Source organism: Rhinopithecus bieti, unplaced genomic scaffold (assembly GCF_001698545.2).
Source record: "Rhinopithecus bieti isolate Rb0 unplaced genomic scaffold, ASM169854v2 scaffold_10347, whole genome shotgun sequence".
In the NCBI taxonomy this organism is placed as follows: Eukaryota; Metazoa; Chordata; class Mammalia; order Primates; family Cercopithecidae; genus Rhinopithecus; species Rhinopithecus bieti.
In genome coordinates this window covers 2,555,805-2,578,588 of record NW_016806836.1, presented here as the reverse complement: position 1 = coordinate 2,578,588, position 22,784 = coordinate 2,555,805, and the positions used below count along the sequence as shown (strand labels likewise).

Here is a 22,784-nt window from a genome sequence, read left to right as displayed (position 1 = left end):
GGCTTGAGCCACCGCGCCCGGTCTTTTTTTTTTTTTTTTTTGGAAAGAGTCTTACTCTCTCAACCAGGCTGGAGTGCAGTGGTGCCATCTCAGCTCACTGCAACATCTGCGTCCCAGGTTCAAGCCATTCTCCTGCCTCAGCCTCCCAAGCAGCTGGGATTACAAGCATGCACCACCACTCCTGGCTAATTTTGTATTTTAGTACAGACAGTGTTTCTCCATGTTGGCCAGGCTGGCCGAGAACTCCTGATTACAGGTGGATCCACCCACCTCAGCCTCCCAAAGTGTTGAACAGGCATGAACCACCTCGCCCAGCCTCCAGTGCACTTTTTGTTACACACTGAAAAGGAATAGTGTGTGGAGTCAAACTGACCTGGGTTGGAGTTCAGCTCTACCACTCACTGGCAGCATGGCTTTGGGTAAATGCCCCCTCTCTGAGCCTCAGAATCTGCATGTGTTCAGTGGGGCTATTAATAGTTCTCAACTCACAGGCTTGTTTTAGAAATTAAATAAGGATTAAATTATAAAAGTGCCTGTCGTACAGTAGATGCTCAGCAAACGTTCCTCCCCAAACACAGACACAAACAGCACTTAAAGCAACCTGGGTAACAAAGGGGTTTTCAGTCTGGAGGAGAAAACAGGCAGCTAATGAGCTCTCTCTCCAGTTTCCCTTCTAAGAGAGGAACTCACTGGCCAGAGTCCAGGATGGTCACCGATGCAGAGGACAAGCAGCCAACTCCAAGCCTCCCACGTGGGATTTCCAAAAAACTGTGAGCACAGAGTTGCATAACCTGTCCCTGAGACACGTGTTTCTACTGAAGTGTCTTCCTCAAATATTCCCAGAAAGGAAATATGGGAGCAGGGCAGTAGGGCAGCCTAGCCGGGGAGGAAGGGAGAGAGGGAGGGATCTAGAGAACACGAGAGTAGGGGTGACAGGAGGAAGAGAACGTACCACATTTAATGTGATCCTACTATGGGCCAGCCACCAGGCTTGTTTTGTCTGATACATTGTTAGATCCTTGCCATAAATCTGAGATCAGGCATTTCCGTTCCCACATTCCAAAGGAAGAAATAATAACAATCATATTATCATTGCCGATGTTAACATACCACTGACTACACGTCAGGCGGTGGACTAGGCACACGTTTGACCCTCAGGACAGCCCATAACATGGGTACTATTCTGAACTCCACTTTATAGAAGAGGAAACCAACTAAGACTCAGAGACATGAAGTAACTTTCCCAAGGTCACCCAGCAGGACATCAAGACGGCTGGAGAGCCAGGATTCGAATCTGAGCAGGGCTCTCAAGCCTATGGACCTATGGGAGAACATTTCCCAAGGGATTTATGGGGGTGGATTCAGAAGGTGACCTTAGCGATTGTCCTTACATGCACGCAGTGGGGCCCCAGTGTGAGAGTGACGGAAGAGACCAAGTGACCAGAGGCACTCCCCTCCCCTCCACCCAGAGGACAATTTGTCCCAGCTTGTGGCTGTTCGTCACTCTGCCTCTGACCTAAAGTTTAACATTTCATTCATAAGTTTGGAACCACAGACTTGGCAGCGTAGGAAGAACCCTTGGAGACCGGCTATTCAAATCCAAACCCCTCATATTACAGATGGAAAAAAACCCTGAAGCCGGAATGTGACTCGCCAAGGTCACAGAGCAGTCTTCTGTTGGATGAAGGAGCTGGTTTAGGGTCAACTACAGACCATCTTGTGCTGTAGTTACCAAATGTGGGTGCACCTCTGGATCACTTGGGGAACTCTTTAAATACGCAGATCTCCACAATTCTGCTTTGGGAGATTTGGACTTAGGTTTGCAAACAAGGACTGGAAATTTGAATATCCAATATGTTCCTCAGGTGATTCAGATGGCACAGCTCCACGACAGCATCTGCAAGCTGGAGTCCCTCTTCTTTCATTTGATAGTTTGGGATACTGGGACCCACCGGGGACTCGCCCAAGGTAACATAGCAAGCCAGTGGGGCTCTCGTTCAGACTCTGTGGCCTGAAGCAGACTGCTTGTGTTCAAATTTCAAGATGGGCCACTGAAGCTAAGCAAGGGGGTTGCCATGATTTTCCCCAGCTCTTGGTTTCCTTCTTGGATCCAAATTAAGACAGAGGATGGTATGCATTTCTGAAGCTTGGCAAGGCGGGAATCCAAGAACTGAATTCCTGAAGGGAAAAGGAAAGGGTGGGAGGTTAGCTTGCACGCCCAGTGGGGTTTTCCCAGAGGTGAGCTCCGGACTCCAGGGATGACATCAGACATTCCAACCAGCCCTAATGTCGAAAGCTACCTGTGTTTTCTAGTTCAGCAGAATGGGTAGGGAGGGCCTTCCCTATTGGGAGGAGATGGGGTGGAGTGGGCCCAGCTGTGACATGAAGGGGGCAGAGTCCAGGAAGAGCCACGCATTCCAGCACCTGCAAGGAAGACAGCAGCCCTGGCTATTGTACCCTTTTCCTAAGCCTTTCCTCCCATTTCTCCCTAATCCCTTACCCCAGGGTTAACTGAGCAGAGAGATTCACTGCCCCTTTTCCACTTCCTGCTACTCCACCACCTGACTATTTTACTATCTCCCTTCCTTCATTTCCCTCTTCCTCCCTCCCTTCCTCCCTTCTTTCCTCTTCTTTTATTCTAAAATGGCATCTCAGCTGGACACAGCGGCTTATGCTTGTAATTCTAACACTTTGGGAGGCCAAGGTGGGAGGATTGCTTGAGCCCAGGGTTCAGGACCAGCCTGGACAACATAGGGATACCCTGTCTCTACAAAAAAATAAAATAAAATAGACTGAAAAATTTAAAAAGTCAAGTGTGGGCCGGGCGTGGTGATTCATGCCTATAATCCCAGCACTTTGGGAGGCTGAGAGGGGCAAATCACTTGAGGTCAGGAGTCCAGACCAGCCTGGCCAACACGGTGAAATCCCATCTCTACTAAAAATACAAAAATTAGCTGGGCATGATGGCACATGCCTGTAATCCCAGCTACTCAGGAGGCTGAGGCATGAGAATTGCTTGAACCTGGGAGGCAGAGGTTACAGTGAGCCAAGATCATGTCACTGCACCCCAGCCTGAGCGACAGAGCAAGAGTCCATTTCAAAAAAAGCCAGGTGTGGTGGCACATGCCTGTGGTCTCAGCTATTTGGGAGGCCGAGGCTTGGGCCTGAGAGTTTGAGGGCACAGTGAGCCGTGATTGCACCACTGCACACCAGCATGGGTGACAGAGTGAGACCCTGTTTCAAAGAACCAAACTAAACCAAACCAAAACTAAACTAAAAGGCATCTTGATGTTTGGAGTCAGTTGTCCCGAATTTGAATCTCAGCTCTGCTCCCTGTAAGCTCTCTGACCTAGAGAGTCATACCACCTCCCCCATAGCCTAGTTTCCTCCCCTATAAAAAGGGGATAATAGCTATATATTCTGATTGTGAGGATTAAACAAGATCATGTAAACACTTAAGAAACAGATGTTTTCTCAGAAACACTAGATTATGTGCATCATCAGTGAACTAGAGGAATTTGAATACATATTTGTTGAACTGAATTGAGGTGCCTTAAAGAATGGTTGAGCTGGAAAGCACCTAAGAGATCTTTGGGCCTTAGTAACTCCCTAACTGGCATCCAAGTCAACTGTTCAGGGTATTTCCAAATGATAAGGACAATCGCATACTCTCAATAAAGTCTCAGGTTTCTTTACTTTTGTCTGGAATTGTATCAGCTCAAGGTGATAACATGGCTAACACAAGCCGTTCAGAAATTCTGATTGGCAGTTACATGGCTTTTTGATAAGTTTTTTTTTTTTTTTTTTTCTTTTTTGTTTGAGATGGAGTCTCACCACTCTTTCCCCCAGGCTGGAGTTGCAGTGGCCGGATCTTGGCTCCTGCAAGCTCTGCCTCCAGGTTCAACGCCATTCTCCTGCCTCAGCCTCCCGAGTAAGCTGGGGACTACAGGCACCCACCACCCACGCCCGGCTAAAATTTCTGTATTTTTAATAAAGATTGGGTTTCACCGTGTTAGCCAGGATGGTCTCAATCTCCTGACTGTGATTGCCCACCTCAGCCTCCCAAAGTGCTGGGATTACAGGCGTGAGACCACGCCGGGCCTAAGTTTTTTTTAATAAGAAAATAATTACTGGAAGGTAGATTAAATGGTGGAAAACATTAATCATGTCCAACTCCTCATTTCATAAACAGGGAAGCTGAGGTTTAAAGAAGGAAGTGGCTTCCTGGTCACACTGGGTGGCATAGCTGGCCCTAAAACCCAAATTCTTTTCCTGGAACCAGTTACTTCCCTTCTTTCCACTCCAGAGAGGGGGAACCTAGGATCTATGAAGTTGATGGGTTTTCTTCTGCTGGAATAGGAATAAGTGAGTCATTGACTTGCTGTTGCTTTCTCTGTTCTTGACTCATTCAGCAAATATTTACTGACTGTCCACCATTCGGATTTGGAAGATAGATAAAATAGTCATGGCAGCAGAAAGGGTCAGGATTTACTCCTAGGTGCGACTTCAGAACCTGTGCTTTTTCCCATTTGACACCCACATTTTAAAACACCCACTACTCTGCCTTCTAATATAGTTCAACTGTCTGCCTTCTAATATAGTTCAACTGTGTCTCAGGGCAGGGACTGTCTTATATGTACATGTTCTAGCCTTCCTGCCACCCAGTGGGTGCGAAATCAATGTTGTGGTGTTGAGGAAACACTTGAATTTAATTTTATTTATTTATTTTGAGACGGAGTTTTGCTCTTGTTGCCCAGGCTGGAGTGCAATGGCACGATCTCGGTTCACCGCAACCTCTGCCTCCCGGGTTCAAGCAATTCTCCTGCCTCAGCCTCCCAAGTAGCTAGGATTACAGGTATGCGCCACCACGCCTGGCTAATTTTGTATTTTTAGTAGAGACTGGGTTTCTCCATGTTGGTCAGGCTGGTTTCGAACTCCCGATCTCAGGTAATCCGCCCACCTCAGCCTCCCAAAGTGCTGGGATTACAGGCGTGAGCCACCGCACCCGGCCAACGCTTGAATTTTAATCCTTACTTTGCTACTGTGTCGCTGAAACGGTATGTTGCTTTCCTTCTCTGGCCATTAGCTTAACTATCCGTATAGCGGTAACAGTGGCAATCTCCTAACTGGAGGAGCTTGCAGGTCCATTTCAAGTTATCAGACTCTAACTAGGAGAAAACACTGAGAATTTAGGCTGAAAATAGCGACACAGTTTATCACCTCGTTAATTCCCAAACATCATTACCGCGTCCTAATCCACCCCACCTCCCTCTCGCCTAGCCGCCTTCCTTTAAAAGAAAATTTCCCTCTAGAGGGCGCGCAAGCTCTGCGGCCTTCGTTCCTCACTTCCGTTTGCCTTCACTCTTCCTTCTGCGCATGTGCTCAGTTCGCTATCCGGCTGCTAGTACCTGGTTCAGGCGGTTCAGGCAAAGGTTGCACCCACTACGCCTGCGCAACCTCAGCCCCGCCCCTCCGCTGCTTTCCCCGGAAACGCTTCTTTCCTACGCAGTTGCTCCCGCCGCTGCGGTCGCTGGAGCTTTGCCTCTCTAGGCCGGCAGCGCCTCTCCTCCATGGTCATGTCTATCAGCGCTGTTTTGGGAGCCTGCGGGTGAGGCCGGGCCACGCTCGAACACTTCGATCGTCGAGTCTGTCACTGGTAAGTAGACCCCAGAGGAGCTCGTGTACGGGCGGGGGCCGCGCAGCCGGAATGGGCTGGATTTCCCCTCACTCTGAGAATGGGTCTGTCCGCCCCGCCTTCCCCCTAACTCTTGGAATGGGCTCACCCCTTGGTTCCAGTCCCTCCTCCCGGGCGGGGCGGCGTTGCCATGGCGACGGGCCGCTGGCTGAGGCCCGGCTGGTGTCCCTGCAGGGCATGGCGGGTCAGTTCCGCAGCTACGTGTGGGACCCGCTGCTGATCCTGTCGCAGATCGTCCTCATGCAGACCGTGTATTACGGCTCGCTGGGCCTGTGGCTGGCGCTGGTGGACGGGCTAGTGCGAAGCAGCCCCTCGCTGGACCAGATGTTCGACGCCGAGGTAGGGTCCCCGGGCTGGCGCGGGTGGGGTCTCGGCCTCCCCGAGTAGGCTTTGTGATCCAGCACTACTGTGCTGTAGACCTGGCTGGGTCACCTTCTTGCTTTGTAGCCCTGGGAAAGGGATTTCACCTTTCTGAGCCTCAGTTGCCTCATCCATAAAATGGAATGACAGCAGAGGCTGATTAGTACAAAGGAAAGGGCCTGGATGTTAATACAATAAACACGTCTGTGTTCCAGGCAACTGTGATACATTTCCTTTCTGATACTCTGGGAAAGTGACTTAACTTCTCTTAGCTAGGTTCTCAGGTGCCACACCGGAGAGAGGAGTAGATAAAAGAGCATTCATGCGAGTACAGTGGAAACTGCCTGGACTTTGGGGTCAGGACAGGCCTCCGTTTAAGATCCACTTACTAGCTGTGTGACCTGGGGCAAATGTCACCTCTGTGAACTTGTTTTCCTGTCTTCAAAACCATGAGACTAGTTGCAAAGAGGTCGTGGACTGCAATATAAAGAGCATGTGCGTTGGATTCAGAAAAGAAAGTGTTCAATCTAGGCCTAACCGTGTAATACTAGCTGTGGGACCTTGGGCAAGTTGCTTCCCCTTTCTGAGCCTTTTCTGAAAAGTGGGCAGAATACTCCTGTCATGTCACCCTCAACAAAATGTTACAAGGCGCAGAGGGGTTTAGGAATAAGAAAGTACTTCGTAAAGTGTAAAGGAAGCCTGTAAATTGTTACATCTAAGGGGCAGCTGTGGCCTGTGGTGGTGAGCACAGTTCTTAAAGGCAGGAGACCTGGGATGGAGTCCTTGCTCCTGCTGCTTGTTCTCTGTGTAGCCTGTGGGCAAGTTATTGTCCAAAAAGTATAAGAATCAAAAGAAGAAGAATGGCTTTGTGAGGTTTTTTTAGGGATAATACAAGATTATGTATGTCAAAGACCTTTCTTTGTCACCTGAAAGTGTGGTGCAGATGTTTGGCATTTGATAGTATTATGTTAGATAGTGGAGGCTGCACACCCACCATGTGCCTAGTTGTAGTCTCGTAGGAGCTTCTATCCTGGGAAGAGCCGTGGGAATGCTGGGCTTCGTTGAAGAGCCATCTGATGCACACCACCTGGGTTCTAGACTAGGGATCAGCAAACCTTTCCTTTAAGGGTGAAGTAGTAAGGATTTTAGGTCACAATTACTCAGCTCTGCTATTGTAGCACAGAAGCTGCTATAGACAAATACATAAGGGAATAGGTGTGGCTGTGTTTCAATAAAACTTTATGTACAGGAGCAGATGCCTGTCCTATGGAGCCATAGTCAGCTGAACGCTGTTCTAGACTTTACTCTTGGTGTTTATTACTTTGGGCAACTTAACTTGTCTGAGCTTTTACGTCCTCCTTTGTAAAATGAAAATAATCCCTTTCCACCTGCTGTGAGAAACAAATGAAATCCCATAATGGATGTCTGTGAAAGCACCTAGTTGGAAATAGGCTGCCGTACAAATGAAGGGAGGTATTATCTTCTGTGCTCCGGGAAGAATGCTTGTTCCTTAGGAGGCTTGCTGAGATCCTGGGGCTCTGCCATGTCACTTCTCCAGCATATTTCCATTTGTGATTCCCCCTCAGATCCTGGGCTTTTCCACCCCTCCAGGCCGGCTCTCCATGATGTCCTTCATCCTCAACGCCCTCACCTGGTGAGTATCACCAGTTTGGCTATCCAGCTTTTGGGCTCTTAGCTCTGGGACTAACTTCCTAAGTTCGAACATGAGACAGGCTGGCACTTGTTTCTGGGGAGTGGTGGAGTAAGGTGGGTGACAGAGGCCAGTTCTGGGACTGGCTGTATCATGGGCCTCCTTCCATTGTTATTTTGACTTACCTGGAAAGCTATTATGTCACTATGTTTGTGCTGCCTGCAAGACAACTTCCATCTCAGATAACTTCCCTGATGTGGAGTGAGCTGAGGAAAGGATTCGACCGAGAGGCAGGAGAACTGAGTTCTGTTCTTGGTTTGTGTGCCATTGGCCAAGTTACCTGCCATGGGCCTCAGGCTCCTCTTTTGTCCATGAGGGGTTGGACTCGGTGACGTCTAAGGTCACACATAATCATTGCCTATCTCTTAAGAGGCAGTTTAGCATAGTGATCAAGGTCTCAGGCTCTGGAGGCAGACTTATTTGGCTTTGAACCTCAACTTTAAGTCTAGTGACTTTGGACAAGTTAATCAACCATAGTTGCCTCATCAGTAAAATGGGGCTAATAATATTACCTACCTCATAGTTGTAAGGATTAAATAAGTTAATTCACAAGAAGGACTTAGAACAATGCCTTGCACGTTATTATTATTCTTGTCCTTACACTGGAGGTTGAAAACTGGTGGGCTGACTTTGACCTAAATTTGTCTTCTAGATAGGTTCTATTTGGCTTACATAGATGTCAGCCCACACATGGTGTTTAAAACATTTTTTTCACTTAGTTGAAAATCAGGCTATTTTATATAAAAATCCAGATTTCTGGCTTCTCTTGAATAATGGAATGACTGATTGATTCCAGGCCAACCTTCTAGCATGGTAAGATTTGCCTAGATGCAAGTAACTACTGCCCCCACTTTAGCTAGAACATATGTGCTTCAGGGTGTCATAATCCCCACCAATTCTAGTATCCCCTAGTGACAGTTGCCATCAATCATCAAGCTCATACTCAGTCAACTTCACTCTTGACATTACCCGCCAGGTTCTTCCAGGCACCTAATATCAGAACCCTTGCTTCACACTGACCTTGCCACTTCTGACCACTATGCTGCCATCCTAATTGTCCCTACCCTCCCAAATAACCTAAGACCAGGACAACCCAGTGACAACTCACTGCTGTCCTCTCCCCACAGTGCCCTGGGCTTGCTGTACTTCATCCGGCGAGGAAAGCAGTGTCTGGATTTCACTGTCACTGTCCATTTCTTTCACCTCCTGGGCTGCTGGTTCTACAGCTCCCGTTTCCCCTCGGCGCTGACCTGGTGGCTGGTCCAAGCCGTGTGCATTGCACTCATGGCTGTCATCGGGGAGTACCTGTGCATGCGGACGGAGCTCAAGGAGATACCCCTCAACTCAGCCCCTAAATCCAATGTCTAGAATCGGGCCCTTTGGACATCCTGCTGACATTTGGGCCCCTTAACACCTTGGGCTGCCCAGACCCTACAGATGAGGTCCAGCCCAGATCTGAGAGGAACCCTGGAAATGTGAAGTGTCTGTTGGTGTGGGAGAGACAGTGAGGGCCTGTCAAAGAAGGCAGGTAGCAGTCAGCTTGACAGCTGCAAGAATGGCCTCTGTCTGCTGAAGCCTTGGTATCTGAGAGGTCAGGAAGGGGACCTCTTTGAGAGTAATAACAGAATTGGAACCATGCCACTTTTGAGCCACAATACCTGTCACCAGCCTGTTGTTTTAAGAGAGAAAAAACATCAAGGATATCTGATTGGAGCAAACCACTTCTTTAGTCATCTGTCTTACCTCCCTGGGACAGCTGTTACCTTTGCATTGTTGCCAAATCACAGCAGTTATGTTGGAGAAACGCTTGGTTTCCAGATCCAGAGCCACAGAAAGAAATATAGGCGTAAAGTATTAGGCTGCTGTCAGGGAGAGGATGGCAGATGGATGCATCAAGCACAAGGAAAATGCACAACCTGTGCCCTGTTATACGCACGTTTGTGTGCACCCAAGAACCTATGACTTTCTTCCAGTTCCTTCTGCCAGGTCCCCATCCTGCTGCCAGCTCTGAACATAGCAGGCCATAGGACCCAGAGAAGAATCCCAGCGTTGCTCAAAGTCTAACCATCATAAAGACACTGCCTGTCTTCTAGGAATGACCAGGCACCCAACTCCCACTGGACTCCAGTTCTTTTTCCTGCCTTATTTAGAATTCTGTGGCGGGAAGGGTATGATGGGTTCCCAGAGACAAGAAGCCCAACCTTCTGGCCTGGGCTGTGCCGATAGCGCTGAGGGAGATAGGAATTTGCTGCTAAGATTTTTCTTTGGGGTTTCCTCTGTGAGGGGCTTGCAGCTGTCCTTCCTGTGTATATAAATACAGTATTTTCCACGGTTCTGCCTGTACTTACTTTGTAATGCCACGGTTGAGATTGAGAGAGATCAGCGCAGCCAGGCAAGGGAACTCTAAAGAATTATTAGGCCACCTTCTCCCTTTCCTGGACCCCAGAGTCATTCCTCCATTTGGTTAAAATACTCAGTGCAGGGAACTCTTACATCCTATCTCCTTCCCTTGCAATGTCCCCTGCTATGCCTCAGGTGAACCACGTGATTCTTGAGTTTCCTTTCCTACTTGCTAGTGATTTCTGAACGTGTTCAATGGAGTGGCACACAGTCTAGACCCACTTCTGCATTGAAACCTTCACTGTTCCTCTTTGGTTTCTTGTGAGCTTTCCCAAGAGAGCTGTCAGTTTTCAGCTGTCAGTATTATGGTAACACAAATGAATTTTGCTATCTCCCTGAGAAGCCCGTCCGACCTCCTGGCTGTCAGCCCTACAGAGTAGGGAGTTGATACTGACAGGATGAAGGTTTAGGAGTAAATGTGCCTGGGAAGAGACTGGGAGGGTTCTAGGGTGAGGCACCTCAGTAACTCATGGTGCCTTGGCCAAGTTGGAAGGAAGCAGTTTGTTAATGGGGCACGGTAATCCTGGCTGCAGGGTCTAGGAGGTAAGACCAGCTGGGATGACCTTCCCTGGGTTGATCAGTTTCCCTCTAAGCAACACAAACTGTACAGGCATGTGACTGACTTTGAAAGAACACCCATCATGTGGCTGCTGTCACCCTTGACCAGCTGTGGTGGTGGTTACTCCATCTATGGTTGGAGCACCTCTTTGGGATTCACTTCAAGGTCTTGTGCCTATTTTTCTGCATATCTTCTGTGATGACAAATCTCTGTCCCCTGCGTGTTAATTTGATTTTTAGAAATGGCCAAAAGTCACGTGATCCAAACTTTTTTTCAGTTCTATGGAGACTGAGCTGCATGATAGTTGGGGATCAAAAATATGTGACCTTAATGAGATTTTTATGATTTCTAAAGTAACAATAAAAGCAGTTTTAGAGTTGAGTTCCAGAGAGGGCAGGGCAATGGCAGTGACATGTTTGTCATTTTAATAATAAATAACATCTATTGAGTATTTAAGAGGTGTCCAGCAGCGTGGGGTGAGTGCTTTATGTCTCTTTTCAACATCTTCACAAGAACTCTCTGAAGTAAGAAGTAATGTCATCTGTTTCTTACAGATGAGAGAACTGTAAGGAACTTACTCAAGGTGACTTTTTAGGAGCTGGCAGAGCCAGGATTTGGGCTTTGATAGTGATATTAATAAGCTCATTTTGAAGAGGTCAGTAGTTAGGGATGTATAAGTTCTGCCTGGTTAAACAGTCTGGTTAAATAGTCTATCACCTTATCACATCATGTTATCCTGTCATATTTTTTTAAAATACCAAGGATGAATAGTACCTTATAAACATTAGTAGCTTTCTAAGAACAGCTGATATGCAGTACATTAAATATAGCCAGACATTTCCTTTTTTTTTTTTTTTTTTTTTTTTTTTGAGGCCAGGGTCTCACTCTGTCACCCAGGCTAGAGTGCAGTGGTGTGATCTTGGCTCACTGTAGCCTCAACCTCCCAGGCTCAATGATCTTCCTGCCTCAGCACCCCCAGTAGCTGGGACTACAGGCACATGCCACCATGCCTGGCTAATTTTTGTATTTTTGTATTTATTTATTTATTTTTTTAGAGACAGGGCTTTGTCACTTTGCCCAGGCTGGTCTCGAACTCCTGGGCTCAAGAGATCCACCTGCCTTGTCCTCCCAAAGTGCTGGGATTTTACAGGTGTGAGCCACCAAGCCCAGCTGGCCTTTTTTTTTTTTTTTTTTTTTTTTTGAGGCAGAGTTTCACTCCACCTTCATTACCCAGGCTGGAGTGCAGTGGCCTGATCTCAGCTCACTGCAACCTCTGCCTCCCAGGTTCAAGCGATTCTCGTACTTCAGCCTCCCAAGTAGCTGGAATTACAGGTGTGCACCACCATGCTTGGCTAATTTTTTTATTTTTCGTAGAGACAGGGTTTCATCGTGTTGGCCAGGCTGGTCTCAAACTCTTGGCCTCTCAAGTGATCACCCACCTCAGCCTCCCAAAGTGCTGGGATTACAGGCCTGAGCCACTGTGCCCAGCATTGGCCAGAGATTTTCAAGTGATCTTAGGAATGTGGGAAATCTATTTCCAAAGGATAAAGGATGGTACCTAGATAAGATAGTACTAGCCCACTACTGAGTTGGCATATCTCTTAACTCTCCAGGTGTCTGAAGTTGCCCTCCCTTTTTCCCACCCACCACGTGAACTCAGGCCATTCAGAGAGAAAACTGGAAACTCCTACATAGCTGATGCTCAGAATAGTTTATAACCCTTAAAGGAGAACAGGAAAGGAAAAAGGGATGTCTGGCTCAGAGGGTACTTCTAACCCCTCGCTCTAGGCAGCCCTGTCCATATCAGTGCCAAATGAGAGCCAGGATGGCAGCCAGCAGACATCGGGGGTACAATCTGAAGCTCCAGGACTCCCAACATCCTGGAGGGTACACAGTTCAAACAGGCTCCCCTGGACAGGAATCCCCTTGGACTCCTTCCTCAGTGACTCCCAGGTCAGAGTAGCTTCCTTCTGCCAGCCCCAGAAGGCAGTCAGTGCATAGGTGTGGAACACCTTGTACTGGCAGCCCGGGGACCACGGAATCTCAGAAGCAGGGCCCTGGGGACCTAGGGCAGGAGGAATAGGGATGGAATCAACGTACAAGAGAACTCTTCTGTGCAGAGATTAAAAACCACCGTCTTAAGGTTTTCTGTTGGAAAGTAGTAAAGGGTGGTAGAAATAGCATTGAGGCAGGAGGGAGTAGAGGGAGCTGAGGGTTTTAATCCCTGCCCTGCCACTACCTGGGCAAGTCACAGTCATAGGGGCCCAATTCTGAAAGGCTTTAGAGAGCTGCAGTGGAGTACAAAGTCCTGGAGTCCCATTACTACCTGTGAGATCTTGGGTAAACTATGTTATCTCCCTTACCTAGATTTCCTCATATGTAAAATGAGCGTAATAATGGTACTTATTTCCCTGGGTTTTGTTTTGCCTTTTTTCTGGTAGGTCAACACTTAATTCTATAAAATGGAAAAAGTGTTCCCTCCCTGGTTTTATCGTGAAGATGCAATGAGATGTCATGTGTAAAGCGTTTAGCCCAGCACCCGACATGTAGGAAGTGATCCATAATTCTAGGCAATTATTAGGCTACCACCTCCCTCTCCATTTTACAGAAGAGGAAACATTTTTCTTCTGAGCCTGTGTTTTCAAATGTTGGGGGATAGGCTTGCCAGCCCTCTAGGTACCACTACCAAGTATTGAGCTCCTATGTGGCATGTACTGCAAAGTGATTTATGTGTATTCTTACTCAGTCCAATAAGGTAAGCACCACTATTTCCCCCATTTTGCATACAAACTGAGGATTGGGAGTAAACAACTTTTTTCCCATTACAAAGTTGATAAGAAGCTAGCCCTGTCTGCCTCATCCTCTTTTCACATTCCAGTTATGTTTATGTGTGATCCAGACAATTGTGAGACAGACAGACTTAGGGATCTAGATGCCGTATGCCGTATTAGCAAAAGGTTGTGAATGTAAACATACATTTGGCTTGTTAACAAGTAGATAGCTCCCTAAAGGTGGGTAGTTAGGTAGCTGCTCATAAGTGAGAAATGGAGCCAGGACTGACTGGCCACAGGGCTTTATGATGATGACCCTGGTGTGGCGTGGGAAAAGGCCAAACATTTGTTCAGTGCCCCACAAACTGGCTTCTCCTGCATCAAGCTTGATTTGCTTAAAAACCCCTGAAAAAGACATTAGTATCACTATTTTATAAACATGAAATAGGCTCAGAGAGGTCAGGTGACTTCTAAAAAGTCACTCAATATAAAATCAGATTCACACACTTCAATTTTTTCCCAGTTAACTGTTAAGCAGCCATTTCTGGGGTGGCTTCCTCCCCAAATCAGTGTTACTGGGCCCAGAGGAGGAGCTTTAGGTTGAAATGGTTAAACAAAGGGAGGTTGGTCGTGGGGAGACCCCGGTTGTGGAATTGTGGGAGGCAGGTGGCCAGAGGCCTAAGTGCCTGGGCAGGTGGGATGAGGTGGAAGGAGCCTACTGCTGGGATTCCTTCACTCCCAGGCCTGTCCCTTGCTGCCCTGGCCATGCTGGGTCCCCGCCTTCACACACAGCCCTCCCCTATACTCGGTGGCGTTCCCAGTGGGCAGCTGGGGCCCAGCTCCAGCTCTCTGGAGCAAAGTGAAGTTGCCAGTCTCACTCAGGCCCACCCCAATCCAGCCTCCACTTGGGGCTCCCTGGGCAGGCCCCCCTGAAGGCTAGTGCAAGGGGGCTCCCCAGAAAGGGTCGGGTTTTTTAGCTGGGAGGGCGCTGTCTTGACTGTCCGCTGACAGCGCGCTCAGGACAGAAGTTCATGCAAAGGTTGATGGAATGGAAGAGTGAGTAGAGATTATTTTCGAAAGTTGATGGAATTGAAAATACCCAGCAAGGGAACCGCCATGGAGACTGTCCAGGAAATGGGCTGGAGTGCAAGCTGGGTGGGAAGACCGCTGGAAGTGGAGGTTACTGGGGTGGAGGTGGCGCGGGAAGTGGCAGGGTGGTGGGGGCGGAGGTAGGCACCGTAGGGGAGCTCCAGGAAGATTGCGCTGAGAGGTGAGCTCTGGAGCGCGCAGCAGCCACTATGTGTGTTAAGCAGTGCCCGTGCCGTGGCTCCGCCCAGGCTGGTCCGCGCGGCTGCTGATGCCCAGTCTTGGTGCCCAGTAATAGTGGGGAGGAGTGTGAGTGGGCGGGGTGGGGGGCGAAGTCCATCCAATCGTTCTCCCTCTCTCCCAAACTGGAGATCTATCTTCATCGCTGCCCTGACCCCCACCCCCAGAGAGCTGTGTGCCCCTCAATGGCTCCACTGCTCTCCCGAGGGCGCCCACTCCAGGCAGCCTGCCTCTGGGGAATATGGAGGCCTTTGTCCGGAGAAAACTCGGGCTCCCTTGGCTTTCCTCTCCGCAACGTCTAAGTTAGGGCCCTGTGACTCCTACCGACAGAGGGTGACCCCGGCCAGATGGGGTCGACCAGGGCTTGGGGTTGAGGTCTTTGGATTGAGGGTGAACCTGCCATGTCATGCTGGAGCAGTAGAGATGCAGTACCAGCTCCTCCGCCTGATGCGGTGCCTTCTATGATCTGTGACCAAGGCAGGACACATTTGGAAGCCCAGCTGACATCCACTTTTTGACACCAGCCGCAATGCAATCAGTTTTTGACAATCAGTTTTTGACAATCAGGTCGCAATGCACGCACATGACCCACAGGGTGCTGGGGCTATTCCGTCTGCCTCGTGACTTCTGAGCAGGCTCTCATTTCACCTTTTCCCTTTCTTGGGAAAAAGGAATGGGGAGCAACCAGGAGCCCTTGCTCCTGCCACTTTCTAGCTGAATGAGCCTGGACAAGTTACTTTTCTGCCTCCGTGCCGCGGTTTCCTCTTGTGGGCTCACGGGGCGATTGTGAGGCACCTTGCATCCAGGAAGCACACGAGCGCCCTGACTTCATAGAGCGCACCACTCAGGAGACCAGCTCGTGGAGGTGGGGGAGGGATGCAGCTCGCTGGCTTATTTGGTTCTAGACTGACCTTCGGGGCCTGGGGCTGGAGGTGGGGGAAGCCTGAAGTCGTGACACAGGCTCCCTCTGCCGAAGGCCTCTTTCCTTCATCCTTCCCAGCCCCAGACAAACAGGCAGAGTAAGCAGTATTCATCTTAGATGCCATATGGAAGATTTTATTTGCAGACTCGTGAATTTCGCCACCCATCCCTCCCCTTAAGCTGACTGCGTGATCTCCACCCTCTGCTCGCACCTCTGGCTCCCGTCCAGGTCACATCAACCTGCCAGCAGAAACCTCGGTGTTAGATGCTAAGACTGTCCCCAGGGGGCGCTGGTCGTTTGGGGAGCGGGCGCAGGGACAAGGGTGTTGTGGTGTCTGTGGTAGGTTGGAAATGGCTTTGCTAAAAAGGAAAAGCCTCCCTTTAAGCTGGACCCGGTGGGCACTCACCCCCTTCCTTTCATGGGACTTTAATCTCCCAGGAAAGGGCTAGAGTATTGTCTTCTTTTTTTGCTAAGGAACTTTCTGTTCAGAGTAAATCTCTTTTTTTCCTTTCTTTTTTTTTTAAGACAGGGTCTTGCTCTCTTGCCCAGACTGGAGTGCAGTGACAAAGTCACAGCTCACTGCAGCCTCGACCTCCTGGGCTCAAGCGATCCTCCAACCTCAGCCTCCTGAGTAGCTGACACTACAAGTGCAAGCCACCACATCTGGCTAATTTTTAAATTTTTTTGTAGAGACAGTGTCTCATTATCTTGCCCAGGCTGCTCTTGAACTCCTGGCCTCAAGCAGTCTTCCTGCCCTGACCTCCCAAGGTGTTGGGATTACAGGCATGAGCCACCATGCCTAGTCTGTTCAGAGTAAATCTTATTTGAGGCATGAATAAATCAAACATAAATGGAGAGTTGAATTGATCTAAGAGGGAATGGGATGCAGCAAAGCCCTACTTGACCATCTTCCCCTCCCACATTTGGAAATCCTTAAACCCACTTATGTAGGTCTCTGACTGTGAGATTCAGAGCCACAGCAGTTTCCACCTCTGCTAAGGCCTTCAGGCAATGAAGGCTCACTTCAGTGCCCCTCCTTCCCCAGGTCTCCTAGCTGTATCCTGAGAGACCTCAACCTAGTCATTACCCTGCTGTATGACGTTGGTCTAAGGCTTCCCCATCTCTGGACATGAAGGCGGAGCCTCCCAGCACTGCCATCCACACACCACTCAAGACTCCAGATCCTGAGCCCTGACTCTGGGCCCCAGATCTGGGCCTGGCTTGGGGTTTGCATCTCACCTAGCCTGGCAGTGTTGTTATCACACCCACCTTGTATGGATGCCACATAGGCATTTCAAGGGATGCGGAGCAGAAGCGGGTGCAGCGGCGCTTGACCCAACGCAGGGTGGAGGATCTGCACATCACCCGGGGTGCCGGGAGGTGGATTCGTGTGGGCAGCCCCTCAAACCAGATCCACTGGTCGGCTACATTAAGCTGCTTCATGTGCCCCATGGAAGTTCTATTGTGGTAGGGCTTAATGAAGATGACTCGGGGGCCTTCAGTGAGTAGTTGCCTCCCCTGGGCTCCAAGGTTCAAGCCATGATCCCTCGATGTCTTTGGAACCTCAGGCTCTACGTGCTTTTCTTTCCATGGCATTGCTGCCAATGACGTTTTTGCCGTGTTACTCATCCTTGACTGCATCTGGGGCTTCCACTCCTTGTACTCTTTTTTCTTAGGGTCCCCTGTGGACTCTAATTTCTTGGACTTGAGTTCCTTCTTGGAGCACCCGATCTCCTGGAACTCTTCATTATTTTGTTTCGCTTTATTGCAGGGACTGTTTTCCCTGGCAGGGAGAGGAAAGGCAGTCAGCAGAGCAGGACCAAGGCCCTGGTTGCCTAGCCTTGCCCCGAGACAGTTGACATGTAGTCAGCTCAGGGGAGCCTGTTAATAAAGCTAGAGGGGCATGCAAAGAAACTTCTCTGTTGCCCAGAGGCCTTGTGCTGGTGTGAGGGGGTGTGATGAGCACTGGCAGAAGGGATGTGAGAGATTGGGAAGGTGAGAGCCATGACTAGTAGTTAAGGCCCCTAGGAATGGATATTGTCTATATCATCTGCCACTAGATTAGAATTCTGTCTCTCTGAACTTCAGGTGGGAGGGTGAACGGTCCAGTAGTTTTTCTAAATTGTGCTCCAAGAAACCTTAGGGTTCTGAGGAGGTGTCTCAGTGTCACCTCCCCTGACCCACTGGAGGCAGGATACCTCCTCCCAGCCCATAACAACACAATTGGGGCTTGGGAATAGATAGATATTTGAACAGAGGTTTCACTGCTTTAATAAAGTTGGAAAACTGTTCAAGACCAGCATGGGCAACATGGTGAGACTCTGTCTCCATACAAAAAAAAAAAAATTAAGTTGGAAAATGATGGGGCTAGATGATCCTGATCCTTCTAGCTCTGTGTTTCCTAATTGCCTGCAACTAGAGGCCAAATCAGAAAGAGGAGCCCAGAAAGATGGCCTTGAGAGAAATATTAAATGCTGAGACTTTCCCAAAGGGTGTCTGTAACAGACTAGGCCCCCTGCAAACCCCCCAGTGGCAACACCATCCTAGCCAAGGGTGTGGAGAGAGATGAGCCCTTGGGCTGCAGATAATGGCAATACTGTGATGGTAATAATGGCTCCCGCTGATTGAGTCCCCGCTCTATGCCAGACTTGGGATCCTTACTACTTCTGTAAAGTAGAAGGCAGTGAAGCAGAGTGGCTTACAGAGCACAGGTGTTGTTGGGTTCAAACAAACGGGCTCAGATTCTGCTTCTGCCTCTTACCCCCTGTGTGATTTGGGCAAGATATTTAACCTCTCAGAGCCTTAGCTTCCTTATCTGTAAAACTAGGATAATTCTGTCTACCTAACAGGATTGTTGTGAAGAATAAACTAAATGGGAAAATTCTTAAGTGCTTAGCACTGTAGATGGCACTTAGCAGGCACCAATCAATGTTAGCTTTCTTAGTACTCTCATGTGGCTTACGAGGAAACAGTTTGAACTTGTCTTGGAGGCATGGTAAAATAAAAAATAAAAATAAAAATATATTAATAAAGAAACTGAGCCTCAGCAAGGTTAATCCTCAGATTTGAGGGGTCAGTCTGCAGGTGATGGACTGGGTTATATTGAATTGCAAGGGGAGGAGGAGGAGGAGGAGTGACCTGTCTCAGTGCCCCAGGGTGGAGTGAGCACCACAATTGGATGACTACAACCATTGTTATGGCCACAGCTCTGATATCAGACAGTAATGGCTTCAAATCCTAACTCTGCCACTTATCAGCTGAGTTAACTGAGTAAGACAAGTCACTTCACCTCTTGAGCCTCAGCTCTCCAAGAGTAAAATAGAGTTAATAAATACCTCTCTCACAGAGGCTTTGTGAAAATTAGACTTGTTCTCTAAATTCCTTAGCACAATGCCTGTTCCCAGTAAGACGGCATTTGGGTCCATTACAGGGGCCAAGCCCCAGCTTACCCAGAGGAGATTCGGAGAATCTTTGGAACACTGAGCAGTGAATGCCAACACCTTTTGGCCAGCTTATGCAGTTCTTGGATCCGGCGGTTCGAGCTCTTGAGTAGCTTCAAGAGCGACAAGTTTTTTAACACCTGCCGGGGTCAAGAAACCAGATAAATAGAAGCTTCAGCTTTCCTGGACAGCCTCCCTCTCCCCTGCCTGCCTCTAGCTCCGCTCAGCCAAGGACTGGCCTGCTGGCTCCCCTGGGCCACTCAGCCTAGCAACCAGGGGCAGCACTGCATAAGTATATGAGCTTCCCCAAGCTGGGACCAAAACAGGGCATCTCACCGTTCTCAGACGGTTCCGCTCAATTACTTTGCTCACAGGCTGCTCTGTCTCGTCCTGCGGTTTCTCATCTTGCATCTGAGGGACAGAGGATAAGAGAGAGACATAAACCCAGAGGAAGCAGCCAGGCATGGTGCCTCATGTCTGTAATCCCAGTACTTTGGGAGGCCGAGGTGGGTGGCTCATTTGAGGTCAGGAGTTTGAGATGCCTGGCCAACATGGTGAAACCCTGACTTTACTGAAAAAAAAAAAATACAAAAATTAGCCAGGTGTGGTAGCACGTGCCTGTAGTCCCAGCTACTCAAGAGGGTAAGACAGGAGAATCACTTGAACCCAGGAGGTGAAGGCTGCAGTCAACTGAGATCTCACCACTGCACTCCAGCCTGGGCGACAGAGTAAGACACTGGAGGAATCCTCCTGTACTCCTCCATGTGCCTCTCCATTTGGCCGAGCATGGTTTGACCAATCCTAGGCTGGGAGTTTTGTCATCTTGGTCCGGGGACAGAACTGGGAGACCATTTTAACTTTCCTGACCTCCCTTCACCCTTCACCTTTCCCTTTTCTCCCATGCTGGAAAGTCTCGTCCTTGTCATGTTGATTCTTTGTTAAGGTCCCCTCTAGGGACTCACCCCCAGGGTCTAGTCCCAAGTCTGACCTTGGAATCCCTGCTATTCTTGGGCCTCTTCTTTGCTGATGGACTCATGCTGGGGCTGTGAGACCTCAGAGACGAATGGAGCAACACCAGTGCCAGGCACCCACTCTGCTCCTCTCAGTTCAGCCAGCACTCAGGCTGGGCATCAGATGGTGGTGCTGGCTCTGTACCACCTGCAGCTGTGACATCACTGAAATGTGACAGTAGCAGGGCTGGGTCTCCAAGGCGTGTATGTGGCAGAGGTGAGGGGTAGAGGGTGAGAAAGAAATACAGACAATAGGTGACAGACAGCTGTGTACATTGTCACTACCTCCCTGTGAGGTAAGAGGATTATCCCCTCTTTAAATGAGGAAGCCAAGGTTCAAAGAGGTTGAATAATGTACTCAAGGCCACACTAGATCTAACCCAGGTAGATTATAGTCAGCTGGAAACCTAACAAGGTCTGATAGTCAACCCATGAAACCAGGGATTCCCAAACCATGCTCATCCCTTCAGTTATGTCGCTTGCTACATGCTAGGTGCTTTTTCTTTTTTCTTTTCTTTTCTTTTCTTTTTTTTTTTGAGACAGAGTCTTGCTCTGTCGCCAGGCTGGAGTGCAGTGGTGAGATCTCTGCTCACTGCAACCTCCGCCTTCTGGGTTCAAGTGATTCTCCTGCCTCAGCCTCCTGAGTAGCTGGGACTACAGGCACTGCCACCAAGCCCAGCTAATTTTTGTATTTTTAGTAGAGATGGGATTTCACCGTGTTAGCCAGGATGGTTTGGATCTCTTGACGTCGTGATCCGTCCACCTCCGCCTCCTACAATGCTGGGATTACAGGCATGAGCCACCACGCCTGGCCTCGCCAGGTGCTTTTTCTAAGTGCTAGAATAACAGAAAAATTCTTGCCCTCAAGCTTTCATTCTAGTGGAGGGGAAACTGTGTATGTGCTTGTAAATGTTTAATAATTGGCTCTCTGAAGCAAAATGTATATGTGTTTGTATTATAAATTTTACTGATAAAAACCAACAAATAATAAAGTCCTATAATACTCTTTATTGTAACTTCTATTAGTGAGTTGCTTCTTACAGTCTGCTTTTCTTAGATTTTGCCTAACTCTACTATTTGTAGCCAAGCTATGGTTGTAGTGCATAAACAAGTATAATACCAACATTAATGTTGGTATTATACACTAAATAGTAAGAAGAAGGTGAAAAAGTGAAACAACAGAGATATTGAAATTTAACTCATTTATCAATTACTTCATTGACCTATTTGCTGAATTGGACCATAGTTTTTGAATACTGGAAGTATTTTTTCAGATTCTTTTTGTTATTTACAATTGAACAGCTATGGACAGGACACTTGCTTACATTTTCTCTTTTTTGTTGTTTTTGGGGGGTCTTTTTTCAGATCTATATAAGATTTATATATATTTCTACTGTACAGATATACAGATATAAAGAATTCTGAGAACATAGATAATAGTAAAAGGTAGTAAAAAATAGAGTGACAAGTTTAAGCATGTTTCACCTTTGTTTTTAATGTCACGTATTTAATTGGAAGTTGCTATAAATTACATTTTTTTTTTTTTTTTTTTTTAGTAGAGATGGGGTTTCACCATGTTAGCCAGGATGGTCTTGATCTCCTGACCTTGTGATCCGCCCGTCTCGGCCTCCCAAAGTGCTGGGATTACAGGCTTGAGCCACCGCGCCCGGCCATAAATTACATTTTAATGATGGCCATGCCTAACATCCAGCCTGCAGAATTCCTAGAAATGTAACAGTAGACTTTTGTGAGCCCTTATGAGTCAGCTTCAGTACGCCAATGCTACGTCAGATGGAAATAAGTGCCTGGAGAACAGCAAACAGGGTAAGGGGAATAGGGAGGGCAGAGGTAGAGGGTTTGGTATATTTAAAAGGTGGTCTAGGAAAGATTCATCAACAGGATGAGATTTGAGCAGACACCTGAGAGGGAGAGGGAAGAGGAGAATGAATGGTGGTAGGAGAAGATGAGGCAGAGAGGGAGTTGTGGTGGGTTAGGCAGATCACAACAGGCTTTAAAGGGCGCTGGTTGCCCTGAATCCCTGGTGCCCAGCTGGCTGCATCAGAATAGTATGAAGAGCTTGTGAAAAACATTTTTGTGGGCACCACCCCATTCAGTAGGCCAATCAGATAACCAATCAAATGTGGGACCCACTCCACACCCTTCCACTTCTAGTGGGGAGAGATGTACATGCACAGGGGGTGCTTAGCTCTGAATGGAGGGGTGAGGGGCCAACCCTAGGCTGTGGGACAGCTTCTCACATATAAATATCCTTTCTTATTAGAGTGAAGGTTAGGTAGTGGGTTAAACTGTTGCTGTGGCCTAGGGAAGAAAGCAATGTGATGATTTGGCAAGGAAGACACAGAGGGTACACCCTCTCTCTCTCCCGTCTACCCCCATACTCCTTGGCTGCTCTGCCTGCTCGGACATTCCCTTCCCTGCACACAATTTCAGCTCTGATCAACTGGACTTCACTGAACAATGCTGCTCTGAGGCCCTGGTGCCTGGCGGGCTGTATCAGAATCACCTATACTCGCTACTCATCTCCTGAGCTTCGAGGGCTGGGGAATCACTGTGTGCTAGGCACTGAGGG

General features: G+C 48.4%; 2 protein-coding genes and 1 long non-coding RNA gene across 5 annotated transcripts in view; 1 reads left to right on the top strand and 2 right to left on the bottom strand.

Moving 5' to 3' along the window:
- Nucleotides 1-1,613: 1,613 nt before the first annotated feature.
- Nucleotides 1,614-5,463, bottom strand: LOC108533359 (uncharacterized). 2 transcript variants are annotated; one of them, XR_001886711.1, is made up of 3 exons: nucleotides 5,409-5,463; nucleotides 2,301-2,424; nucleotides 1,614-2,178 (listed from the first exon to the last, which is right to left on the bottom strand). It is a non-coding gene; the product is annotated as an uncharacterized LOC108533359 (long non-coding RNA). The 2 variants fall into 2 exon arrangements; XR_001886712.1 differs by having other exon boundaries at nucleotides 5,347-5,432.
- Nucleotides 5,375-22,784, top strand: part of SYS1 (SYS1 golgi trafficking protein) — a 51,089-nt gene continuing 33,679 nt past the window's right edge. The window contains exons 1-4 of one of the 2 annotated variants that reach the window (XM_017877969.1): nucleotides 5,375-5,656; nucleotides 5,870-6,034; nucleotides 7,642-7,709; nucleotides 8,894-11,181. In XM_017877969.1, coding sequence (XP_017733458.1) covers nucleotides 5,873-6,034; nucleotides 7,642-7,709; nucleotides 8,894-9,134 — 471 coding nt within the window. In that variant the 5' untranslated portion in view covers nucleotides 5,375-5,656; nucleotides 5,870-5,872 and the 3' untranslated portion in view covers nucleotides 9,135-11,181. Of the gene's footprint in view, nucleotides 5,657-5,869; nucleotides 6,035-7,641; nucleotides 7,710-8,893; nucleotides 11,182-22,784 lie in introns of those variants that run through there. The other variant, XM_017877970.1, reaches the window with a different exon arrangement.
- Nucleotides 15,856-20,730, bottom strand: TP53TG5 (TP53 target 5). The gene is made up of 5 exons (XM_017877964.1): nucleotides 20,173-20,730; nucleotides 19,521-19,595; nucleotides 19,194-19,324; nucleotides 17,014-17,527; nucleotides 15,856-15,983 (listed from the first exon to the last, which is right to left on the bottom strand). Exons 1-5 carry the CDS (start codon nucleotides 20,218-20,220, stop codon nucleotides 15,879-15,881), a joined length of 873 nt encoding a protein of 290 aa, XP_017733453.1. The 5' UTR covers nucleotides 20,221-20,730; the 3' UTR covers nucleotides 15,856-15,878.